The sequence below is a fragment of the Sceloporus undulatus genome, chromosome 1 (genome assembly GCF_019175285.1).
Source record: "Sceloporus undulatus isolate JIND9_A2432 ecotype Alabama chromosome 1, SceUnd_v1.1, whole genome shotgun sequence".
NCBI classification, from domain to species: Eukaryota; Metazoa; Chordata; class Lepidosauria; order Squamata; family Phrynosomatidae; genus Sceloporus; species Sceloporus undulatus.
In genome coordinates, this window is record NC_056522.1 from 308,436,019 (window position 1) to 308,448,928 (window position 12,910).

Sequence of the window (12,910 nt, forward strand, 5' to 3'; positions counted from 1 at the left end):
CAGGTTGCCTACCCCTGATTTAGATGAAGGAGTAGAGAGAATCCTTATGAAAGCTGTAGATAACACAAATCAAAATTATAGCCAACACCCAGGAGGATAGAAATAAAATTCAAATGCCCTTCTATAGGCAACCTCTGAAAGGAAACAAAAAAAATAAACAAGGATAATTGCAAAGTTCTCCACTTAAGAACAAACAAACAAGTACATAACAGAGAAGGGAAATACCTCTCTTGGCAGTAACAATTATGAAATGGGTTTGAGGACTATAATCAATCACAAGCTGAGCATAACTTAGCAGTGGGGTGCAGCAAAAAGCTAATGTCATTTTAGGCTGCATTAACAGAACCACGGTTTCCAAGTCATGAGAAGTAATAGCTTCCCTTTATTCTGCACGAGTCAAAACCACAATCAGTACAAGACTTTCAGAGACAAACAAACTGGGAAAGGTTCAAAGAATAATGAGGATGGCCAGTGGTGGTGGTCCTATGAGAAAAAAATTGAGGGACGTAGGCATGTTTAGCCTGAAGAAGTCAATACAAAGGACATGTCCACTATACCATACTGGCAGAATTCAAAGAGATAGCCATGTTAGTCTGTAGAATCAGTATACAGAAAGACCTTTTATAGCACCTTTGAGTCTCAAAGGTGCTACAAAATCTCTTTACACACTACACATATAGTACTCTTTAAATAATTGAGGGATTGCCAAAAAAGATTTGATCTCTGCTGCCCAAAGAGGTAGGGCTGGATCAACTGGGTGGTGGGGCAGTGGTTAAATGCCTGTACTGCAGCCATTCACTCAAAACCACAAGGTTGTGAGTTCACGACCAGCAAAAGGGCCCAAGCTCAACTCAGGCTTGCATCCTTCCGAGGTCGCTAAAATGAGTACCTAGACTGTTGGGGGCAAATTAGCTTACTTGCTAATTAGCTTACTTGCTGTTCACCGCTATGATATTTGGAATAGTGGTATATAAATAAAACATATTATTATTATTATTATTATTATTATTAAGTTACAGGACGGTAGACCAGTTCAACAGTACCGATTACTGAAAACAGGGAGAGTAATCTCTCATTGAAAGTCTTAAACTTTCATTTGGACTCCCCACAGCAAAGAACATGTTGGACTAGATGGCCCATTGGGGCCTCCAACTATAATGTTATGAGACTAAAGTGCAATTACTCTGGGACAGGTGCCACTGAAATGTGTAGCAACAGAGGTGCCCACTACGGAGGGGACTTCAAGAAAGGGTAAGCGAATTTTTAAATGCAGTTCTGACTACTGAACCATACCCATATATTGTGCAGAAAGAGAATGTTTATCTTTGCAGCATCTATCCTTCAACCCTATTTCTTCCTACACTTCTAACCTACTTAATCAGGAAGCTGAGCACATTAACTGCCCATCTCCTCCTGTCTTTAAACCTTGTCTTTCAATTCAATGACCTTCCCTTTCTAAAGATGCCAACTAAATCAGAAACAACTACAGTTGTCCCTCCGTTTGTACAGACTTCACATTCACTTACTCACGAGGGACAAACGGAGGGACCTAAAATGGGGCACGTGCCCATGGTGCGTGCCTACGGGTGCCCACCGGGGGGGGTGCACCGCCATTCAAGCCAATAGGGCTTTAAAATAGGGGTGTTTCCATTTTTGCGGGGGGGGGGGTCTGGAACGGATCCCCTGCAAAAACAGAGGGGCAACTGTATGTTCTAAAAGGAAACAGAAATCAAAATATTAATTAGGAAAAAAGCTCTAATCCTCCTAAGTTTCAATATAAATGAAGACAAACTGATGACAGTTCACTTTTGTTAAAGAATGAAAGTTAAGGTGTCATGTTCATAGTATTCCACTTACTCTGGCCGGCATATCACCAGGTCCCCCTTATTAGTGCCATATGCTAATCCCAAACCTGGCTCAGGCAGCCAGCGAGCAGAATTTATACTGACATGTCTCCTTTGGTCAGCAGGCATTGGGTACAAAACGTTGAATACTCTCTGTGAGGAAAATAAAAATAAACAATCAGTAAATCAAGTTTGCAGAACAAATCAATTTTTCACATGCATTTTCATCAAATAAAAGACAAATAAGGAATAAGGAACCATGAACATTAAATAACTTTAACAGAATCCTCTGCATAGCAGCCTCTATCAGAAAACAACCCAAATTATAATGGGAATTGCAGTTTGCTGCTAGTTCTTATTGGGCATTCTCTACTTGTGCAGACGATGGCATAATGCAAAAGCTAGTATGAACCAGATATCAGGAAATACGATAGGCCAGAAACAAGGAATCAAAGACAGGGACTATCAGAATAACATCTTATTGCACTATAACTGTTACAAAAATTGCTTTCTAAATCTGCTTCTACTTTTACCTATATTTTGCAACTTCCTGATTTTGGTCCCCCATCCTCCAGTCTTTAAGTCTAGAAACCCCTTTTGCTGTGTGTCTGGCACAGTGAACTGAAATTCAAATATTTAATGGATACAGCAATAAAGAATTAAGAATGATGCAGCAATAAAGTTGTGCCCTGCAAGGGTAACATTAGCAGAATATCAAATGACTCTTCCTTGATTTCTTTGCAAGTCAGATATTAATCAGTGCTCTTTGGCTTTTTATTTTCCTCAGTGAAGTTAAGTGACATTCAAAGGAATTCAGTGTCAACTGAGGTTGTCAAGTCCCTCATGTTCTCAATACTTACACTATCTCAGCATATTTGGCCTATTGTCTGCATCTCTTGACTAAGTAGCAAACAATCTTAGGTATGTTGATAATAGCATCTGTTGTCATGGAAATTATAAGATCTCCAATTTTAATGGGGTTATGATAACAAGAAGGAGTTTATAAGAGCAAAACAGCATTTTTTGACAAAATAAGCATTGTCTGAAGTGTGACAGAATGAAAAGAACACTCTAGTGATTAAATGGCAAACTTATTTTATGAGTCAATAGTTTATCCTGGTCTATTACTTTTTGGTAAAGAATAGTGGCTAACGAAACAGGTTTCCTGGGCTTGCCTCCAGCTCTTGCAATCACTGCAACATACTTAACTGTTAGAAACTATCTGTAAGGCTCTGAAATGACAAAATATATCAGGAGACTTTCTCAGCAAGTAGCAATTAGGAGCAACACTCCTAATCAGTTGCTTACAATTGCCAATAACACATAAACATTGGCCAAACTTGATAGGTCTGACAGAAGTGTAGTCCAAAATATCTGGAAGATATCAAATTGGGGATGTCTCCTGGATAGCCTATCTGTCAGCTATCAATTTTATTCATCTAGAGCTCTGCCTTCTCCTGCTATTTACCAAATCCTACAGAAATAGGAAACTGCTGCACAATATTAAGGGTTGACTGTGCATGTGGGTTTTGAAATTATCAGATAAAATATTGGCATAATGAACACTGTCAGCAGTTACTTGGTGCATTTGTTCACATATACTAACTGCAGTCATAACCGCTCAGGATCTTTTAAAAGAAAACCTGGCTTTTAAAAACAATAAATGTGTTGTTCTTGCAAGGAATTCACATGGTCTTTCTTGAAAGAAAAACTTCTGCAGCATTTTTCAGCGCAATTTTTGTCACTGAGAAATGATTTTTTTATCCCCATGGCTACAACAAACTTATAAGATACTGAGTGCAAAAATGCCATGGAAATCTATAGGTTACTACAGATAATATGTAGGTTACTATCGATAGGATATAATAATTTTAGTTTACTATAGATATTATCAGTGATGATAAGCAGCAACTCATCTCTACTTACTAGTCAGCTATGTATGTTTAATGATATTAAAAACAAAACAAAAAAAATCCTCAACAGATATATACATCCTTTCCCTTAAACAAACAAGCAAACAGAAAAGGAAACATGTCTTCCACTTCCACTTCCCTTGTATTATGTGGGGAAAGATTACTGAGCCACTAACACACCGCTGCATGCACGAGCCCCATTCATTTGAATGGGGCTCAAGCATAGGCAATCACTGTAACACAAACTGTATACCTGCTTGCATGCTAGGATTATACTTTAACTTAATTGCTACACTTAGAAAATCCAATTTTTGACCAAGTCATTTACAGTCTTGGGATTAATAACAATTTCCCCTCATTGGATTCACTAAAATATAACTTGGCTATGGCCTAAATCCTATTTTTAGCCCTAGCTAAAGCAGACCTCTGAATCAAAGTATTTTCACATTCAACAGCTATATAAGTTCCAATGATTAATAGGTATAGTCTCAAGGAGGCTAATAAGGAATTCAGGGATATGCTTCTTTATGCTTTTAGGAACATTTTTGGGAAAATTAAAATAGAATTAATGAATGTGTGTTTTGTTTTGTTTTTTGTGTTTTTAATTAGATTCCTCACTAACACAGTGAGTTGAGGTAGGACGTGGTAGGTGATGAAGAAAATATTTAGACTACAAGTTATGCAGAGCAAATGATACAGCAGCTCACATAGCAGCTACTAATGTTATTACATTTACACTGCCTTTCTACTTAAAATGATGCTCAAGAAAGCTAATCTAGCTCACTGGTCAATCCAGCCCTAGTGGTGTCAACTCTGACTGGTAGCAGCTCTCCACAGTTTCAGGCAGGTTTTTTTCTATTCCTGCTTTGAGATCACTGGTGTCTCCCATCCAAGCACTAATGAGCCCTGACCCTGCTTAGCTTCTGAATGAGATGAGCCAGGTGTGTTCATTAGGGTGGGGTTTAATTTTAAGCAGGGATGATTAAGAAGTAACTTCATCTTTCTGGGCCCAAGAATCACAACAGGATATGAAGGACTGTCATCACTCAATAATACCTCATGGAATAAAAGACAGCTAGACAGAAATATAGTGTTTCCAAAATCTACCTTTGAATGACCCTTCTATCAAATGGGGAAGAAGGACTCAAAGGGATAGATAATTATGATACCTTTACCACAAATGAGAAGTTTGCAGCTAATATCCGTTCGTTTGGTTCATCCTCATCTGACACATTGCCCCACTTTATTGTCTCCTCACAAACTGCCATTCAAGATTGTGCAGTAGCAACTACATGCCATCGAGAGAAATCAGTGCTTATGCCATAAAAACAAAAATGCAGCTGGGGGAGGGGGGGAGTTTATCAGGGACATGGGAACATACATGGGAATATCAGGATGAGCTTTTATTCTGACACAAAGAGGTAGATATGCGTTAAGAGCATAAACATCCATGATGTTGCAATAAAAGACTCATCAGTTCAGAAAGGGACAGAATGGAAGGAGGGAAATAGCATTGCATGTCACATATGTGTATACCTGCACAAAATTCAAGTGACTGAACAAGGACCCCATACAAACATATGGATTAAATAATATAAACAAAACACAAACTACTGTGGTTCGAGTGAACAAAGGCTGTTTTTTACCTGAATAAAACTGCAGTGTTCAGGGAAGAAAGGATCAGTATGATGGGTAACTTTTACCTACTCTGATATGTGCTGAAAGAAATACTGTGCTAACACAGAATCTTCAACAAATTTCTGACAGACCTTGCAGCAATTTCCTTTTTCAGAAGAGGGAGAATGAAGAATGAAGAAGATGTGGTGCTTGACATTTCCTGAACACCTGGGAGAGCTGGTCAGTGAGATTAAAGTACTGTAACAGGAAGAGCATGTATGCAAGGATAATTATATAATGATGAAATCTCAGTTATATAGAAAGTTAAATGTGGGAGGGGCAAACCTACACAACAACAAAAAGCACTGTTTATATGCTTAGGTACATGTGAAGCTTCCTTATATTACTAATAGGAAATGGGGCCCAAAGGTTTACAGATTCCTTATGAGAATACTAAAACATGGAATTACAAGTAATTCTCGTGGAAAGAAAAATTAAGATATTAAATGTGTGGGTAATGAAAGCATGAACAGATTTCAATGATGATACGATGAAAGATGAGTTTGGACAAAGTGTGAATCTGGTGAGAGACGCTAAGAGTAAACAACTCCTAAACTCTTATTTTTCTCTCTGTTCATTCACAAACTGGTGCAAACCTCCATTTTGTCTGATTGATTTACATTTTTGTCTTTCTCTCCATGTTGTAAATTCTGATCAATGAGGATAAGAATTGTATTGAGACTAATAAATTTATAGAGAATACCTATTATCTTAAATGGATTCAAGTTTTTAGGACTAGATGATTGCATCTTAAAATTCAAAGACCTTCTAATCTGCCTTGAGAAATCTTGGAGATGAGTAACTGCAAGGTGTACTAAAATACATATAAACTCCTATTTGTTTATAATATTCAGTGATTAGAAGACCTAGGATCAATGGGACAGAAGAAATAAATGCCAGAACTTATCTCTCATTTTGATCATCTTACTGACTTAGTGGTTGTAGAAATATAATGATTGTGTTGCTTTTACAGTCTATTAATTGACAATATCCTCATATTCAGTTAAGAAATTGGTATACTGGTCTAGATGTTATGCTCTCATTTGTTCAGAGCATCTGAATAACGAAACTCAAAAAGTAGTCATTAACCATTTTCTATTAAACTTGAGGGAGAGTTTAAATGGAGTGCTGCAGGAATCTGTCTTGGATATGTACTTCATTAAAACCCCACAATGATTTAGTCAGGGTAAGCAACCTTTTAGCCAGGGGCCGGGTTGCGTCCCTCAGACACTGGGGGGGCCGAAGCCAAAGAATAATAATAAATAATGTTTCAAAATAATTAAATATAAACCGGACAAATTTGACAAAATTTCAAATGGAGGACCCTTAAAAAAAAAAATGGAGCACGCCAAAAAAAATTGCTAATTTTAAAAAATTTAATATAATGCATGTTTCGGGGCTTCTTAGACAATTGCCCCTTGCTGCCGCTTGCCTCCCTGCCCGCCTCCTCCGATAGGCCAAGGCCCACACCCTCACGAAGAGGCCAAAGGCTCCGGCGGTAATCGGCAGCAGGACGGGTGGGGCCGGTCCCAGGCCTTGCTGGGCGCATCCGGCCGCGGGCCACAGTTGCCTACCCCTGATTTGATGAGGAGTAGAGGAATCCTTATGAAGCTGTAGATAACACAAATCAAAATTATAGCCAACACCCAGGAGGAATAAAAAAATTCAATGCCTCTATAGGCAACTCTGAAGGAACAAAAAAATAAACAAGGATAATTGCAAAGTTCTCCACTTAAGAAAACAAACAAACAAACAAGTACATAACAGAGAAGGGAAAACCTTCTTGCAGTAACATTATGAATGGGTTTGAGGACTATAATCAATCACACGTGAGCATAACTTAGCAGTGGGGTGCAGCAAAAAGCTAATGTCATTTTGGCTGCATTAACAGAACCACGGTTTCCAAGTATGAGAAGTAATGCTTCCCTTATTCTGCACGAGTCAAAACCACAATCAGTACAGACTCAGAGACAAACAAACTGGGGAAAGGTCAAGAATAATGAGGATGGCCAGTGGTGGTGGTCCAGAGAAAAAATTGAGGGACATAGGCATGTTTAGCCTGAGAAGTCATACAAAGACGTCCACTATACCATACTGGCAGAATCAAAGAGATAGCCAGTTAGTCTGAGAATCAGTATACAGAAAGACTTTTATAGCACCTTTTAGTCTCAAGGTGCTACAAAATCTCTTTCACACTACACTATATATACTCTTTAAATAATTGAGGGATGCCCAAAAAGATTGATCTCTGCTGCCCAAAGAGGTAGGGCTGGATCAACTGGGTGGTGGGGCAGTGGTTAAATGCTGTACTGCAGCCATTCACTCAAAACCACAAGTGGAGTTCACGACCAGCAAAGGCCAAGCTCAATCAGGCTGCATCCTCGAGGTCGCTAAAATGAGTACCTAGACTGTTGGGGGCAATTAGCTTACTTGCTAATTAGCTTACTTGCTGTTCACCGCTATGATTTTGGAATAGGGGTATAGAAATAAAACATATTATATTATTATTATTATTATTTTATTATTATTATTATTTATTATTAGTTACAGGACGGTAGACCAGTTCAACGTACCGATTACTAACAGGGAGAGTAATCTCTCATTGAAAGTCTTAACTTTCATTTGGAGCCCCACAGCAAAGAACTGTTGGACTAGATGGCCCATTGGGGCCTCCAACTATATGTTATGAGACTAACAACCATCTAGAGTCAATTACTCTGGGACCGTGCCACTGAAATGTGTAGCAACAGAGGTGCCCACTACGGAGGGGACTTCAGAAAGGGTAAGCGAATTTTTAAATGCAGTTCTGACTACTGAACCAACCCAATATTGTGCCAGAAAGAGAATGTTTTATCTTTGCAGCTATCCTCTCAACCCTATTTCTTCCTACACTTCTAACCTACTTAATCAGGAACCTGAGCACATTAACTGCCCATCTCCCCTGTCTTTAAACCTTGTCTTAATTCAATGACCTTCCCTTTCTAAAGATCCAACTAATCAGAAACACTACAGTTGTCCCTCCGTTTTTGTACGTCTCCCCCAAGGGGAATCAAGCTGGCTGAATCCCTTTTCAGTGGACAGCCAAGACTGTGTTACTCTTTTGATTCCTAAAACAATGTATGATTCCTCTTGTTTTAACTGCCTAGTGATTTGTAAACTAGTTTTAAGTAGTTGTTTTAGTCTGTGTTTTGATTTCTGGATCTAATGTTTTAAATAGTTTTATCTGTTACATATCAACTTACAGGCCCTGGGAGGCTGGAAGGCAACAGATAAATGCTATAACTATCTAACTAACCAGACAGGCAGAAAGAACAGGCATCCAAAACTACAAATAAATATAATCCCAAATTACATTTAAAAAGCAGCAGAAAGAATTTGGTAATTGGCAGTCTACAGAATCTTTTCAGAAAAGTAACAAAACAGATCTCTGGTCTAAAATAAGCAATCAGCAATAACTATTTTAAAAAAGAAGTAATGATATGTTAACATTATTTAGTAATTTAAATTAAATTAGTAAATGCCAAACATAGTCAGAAAAAATGTTTAGTTCAGGGGGAAAGCTGTTCAAAATACACATTACTGTATCTGATTGCTCTTCAGTATACTGGAATGATTTAAATTTGCAAAGACCCAAGGGTTTTACATGAAACATGACAATCAGACTGTGTTGCTAAGTTGCCCATTTACTTCTTCATTGACATCAGAATTGTCTAGCTGCAAGCAAGTACCATCACATTAGTCAATGCTTTAACATCTCCCAGAGGGACAGAAAGCAAGAAGCAAAATAATTCACACACACAGGGTACAAGAAGCCAGAGGCTACGAAATGAGCTGATCTTCAATAGGGCCAAATTATGGTTTTGCAAAAACAGTGCAGGAGTGCAAATGCAGAACTTTCTTCTATTAACAACTCTGCTAGCAACACTTTGTTGTTATTGTTATGTGCCTTCAATTGTTATTGTTGTGTGCCTTCAAGTAGTTTGTGATGTATGGTGATCTGATCATAGGGTTTTCTGAGGCTGAGAATGTGTGACTTGCCTGAGGTCATCCATGGCTGAGGGGTGATTCAAACTCTAGTATCCAGAGTTATAGTCCAGTGCTCAAATCACTATGTCAGCAACTAGTAGCAATGGCGGTTTACAGACCGTCCCTTTGGGGCGGCCTGTACCAGCCCCTTTCCCCGACAGATCGAGGCCTCAGCTGCCACAGCGGCAGCCCTGAGCAACCGATCTGCTGCTTTTCCAGGCCACGGGAAGCGGCAAAAGGCCGCTTCCCCGCAGCCTGGAGAGGGGTGTCCTTGGGGCTTCAAGCCCCAAGGACCCCCCAACAGCGGTGGGGAACAAGAGAAAGGGGCCGCTTGCCCCCTTTCTCTTTTGTGTTGCTGGCGCAGCCGTGTAAAAGCTATGCCAGCGACACAAATGAAGGAAGGAGCTCCGTTTCGGAGCTCCTTCCTGTACTGTGGAAAGGGCGCCACAGGCGCCCTTCCGCGGTGCCAGGACATCATGTCCGCACCACCCTGTTTGGAGGCGGCGCGGCCGTGATGTTCTAATGGCGGTGCCCATGTAGAATGGGCGCTGCCATTTTGTACGTACTGTGTACGTACTAGGGTTGGAGGCATCTGAAAGAGACGCTCCCAGGCAACCCTAGTATGTACGGAGTACGTACTAGGGTGCCCTTCTGGAAGGGCCAATATTACCTTCAGAAATAAGTACAGTACTGTATGCCACAGAAGGCTCCCACTTTCTGCCATTATATCACCAGACACAAAGAACTCCCCCCTAATTATGAAATGCAGCTCGGCTTTGGCAGGCAGTGTTACAAATTCTTGAGTCAACTATTGTCACCATAACTGTGGAAATAAGTTTCAGGGGGATAGCTGTGTTAGCTAGGTATCACAATGTTGTGACACCTAAGACGATCCAATTTATCATGTCATTAGCCAGACTTCCCAGACTTCTGCTTTCCAGATGTTTTGAACTATCCCCGCCCCCAAACTACCATACTGGCAAAGGCAGACAGAAACTGTAATCCAAAACACTGGAAAGCTAGGGACATCTGGCATACACTTCAAGCACCACAGTTTACTTCATCGAATTTCTGAGTAGCTGTGAGGTACCACGAGAATGAAACCACCACAGTATCTCCCATCTTTCCCTCATTAGTTATCAGGCGCCAAGAAGTATTACTATCAGTGCAAACAATCTACCAGGGCCACTGTTGCAGGAAGACATCTGCACCAATGAGTGAATAGGCTGGTAAAGAAATGGGGTCTGCTGCCAGACATACATAACACGCAGGGGCATTGAAAGGCCTAGAGATGTACTTAACAGTACCAGATAAAAAACAAGCCGCTCTCATAGAGGCTCCTACAATTGGTTGAAAGGAGATATATTGCATACAGAAAAGAATATAAACTGAAACAAAAAAGCATTCTTAGGCATACAGCACAAAACACGTGTCATAAGAATCCTTATGACTATTCTGTATTTCATATAATGGGCGCTAATGTAATGATTAATCACTGTAACACAAAACTGTTATACCTAGCTTGCATGCTAGGATTATACTTTCAACTTAATTTGCTACACATTAGAAAATCCAATTTTTGACCAAAGTCATTTACAGTCTTGGGATTAATAACAATTTCCCCCTCATTGGATTCACTAAAATATAACTTGGCTATGGCCTAAATCCTATTGTTAGCCCTAGCTAAAGCAGACCTACTGAATCAAAGGTATTTTCACAATTCAACAGCTATATAAGTTCCATTGATTAAATAGGTATAGTCTCAAGGAGGCTAATAAGAGAATTCAGGGATATGCTTCTTTATGCTTTTAGGAACATTTTTGGGAAAATTAAAATAGAATTAATGAAGTTGTGTTTTGTTTTGTTTTTTGTTTTGTTTTTTAATTTAGATTCCATCACTAACACCAGTAGAGTTGAAGGTAGGACGTGGTAGGTGGATGAAGAAAATATTTAGACTACAAAGTTATGCAGAGCAAATGATACAGCAGCTCACATAGCAGCTACTAATGTATTACATTTTACACTGCCTTTCTACTATAAAATGATGCTCAAGAAAGCTAACTAGCTGCACTGGTCCATCCAGCCTAGTGGTGTCAACTCTGACTGGTAGCAGCTCTCCACAGTTTCAGGCAGGTTTTTTTTCTTATTCCTGCTTTGAGATCACTGGTGGTCTCCCATCCAAGCACTAATGAGCCCTGACCCTGCTTAGCTTCTGAAATGAGATGAGACCAGGTGTGTTCATCAGGGTGGGGTTTTAATTTTAAGAAAGGGATGATTAAGAAGTAACTTCAATCTCTTTCTGGGCCCAAGGAATCACAACAGGATAATGAAGGACTGTCACTCACTCCAAGTAATACCTTCATGGAACTAAAAAGACATGCTAGACAGAAATATAGTGTTTTCCAAAATCTACCTTTGAATGACCCTTCTATCAAATGGGGAAGAAGGACTCAAAGGGATAGATAATTATGATACCTTTACCACAAATGAGAAGTTTGCAGCTAATATCCGTTAGTTTGGTTCATCCTCATCTGCACCATTGCCCCAATTTATTGTCTCCTCACAACTGCCAATTCAAGATTGTGCAGTAGCAACTAAATGCCATCGAGAGAAATCAGTGCTTATGCCATAAAAACAAAAATGCAGCTGGGGAGGGGGGGAGTTTATCAGGGACATGAGGAACATACATGGGAAATATACAGGATGAGCTTTTATTCCTGACACAAGAAGGTAGATATGCGTTTAAGAGGCATAACATCCATGATGTTGCAAATAAAAGACTTCATCAGTTCAGAAAGGGACAGAATGGAAGAGAGGGAAATAGCATTGCATGTCAATAATGTGTATACCTGCACAAAAATTCAAGTGACTGAACAAGGAACCCCATACAGAACATATGGATTAAATAAATATAAACAAAACACAATACTGTGGTTCGAGTGAACAAAGGCTGTTTTTTTACCTGAAATAAACTGCAGTGTTTCAGGGAAGAAAGGATCAGTAATGATGGGTAACTTTTTACCTACTCTGATATGTGCTGAAAGAAAAACTGTGCTAAACACAGAATCTTCAACAAATTTCTGACAGACCTTGCAGACAATTTCCTTTTTCAGAAGAGAGAGAATGAAGAATGAAGAAGATGTGGTGCTTGACATATTCCTGAACACCTGGGAAGAGCTGGTCAGTGAGATTAAAGTACTGTAACAGGAAGAGCATGTATGCAAGGATAATTATATAATGCTGAAATTCTCAGTTATATAGAAAGTTAAATGTGGGAGGGGCAAACATACACAACAACAAAAAAGCACTGTTTAATATGCTTAGGTAAATGTGAAGCTTCCATTATATACTAATAGGAAATGGGGCCCAAAAGGTTTACAAGGATTCCTTAATGAGAAATTACTAAACATGGAATTACAAGTAATTCTAGTGAGAAAGAAAAAATTAAGA

General features: G+C 39.3%; 1 protein-coding gene across 1 annotated transcript in view; it reads right to left on the reverse strand.

The window, feature by feature from the left end:
• Positions 1-12,910, reverse strand: part of AMBRA1 (autophagy and beclin 1 regulator 1) — a 346,870-nt gene that overhangs the window by 71,884 nt on the left and 262,076 nt on the right. The window contains 1 exon segment of the mRNA XM_042446971.1: positions 1,858-1,997. Coding sequence (XP_042302905.1) covers positions 1,858-1,997 — 140 coding nt within the window.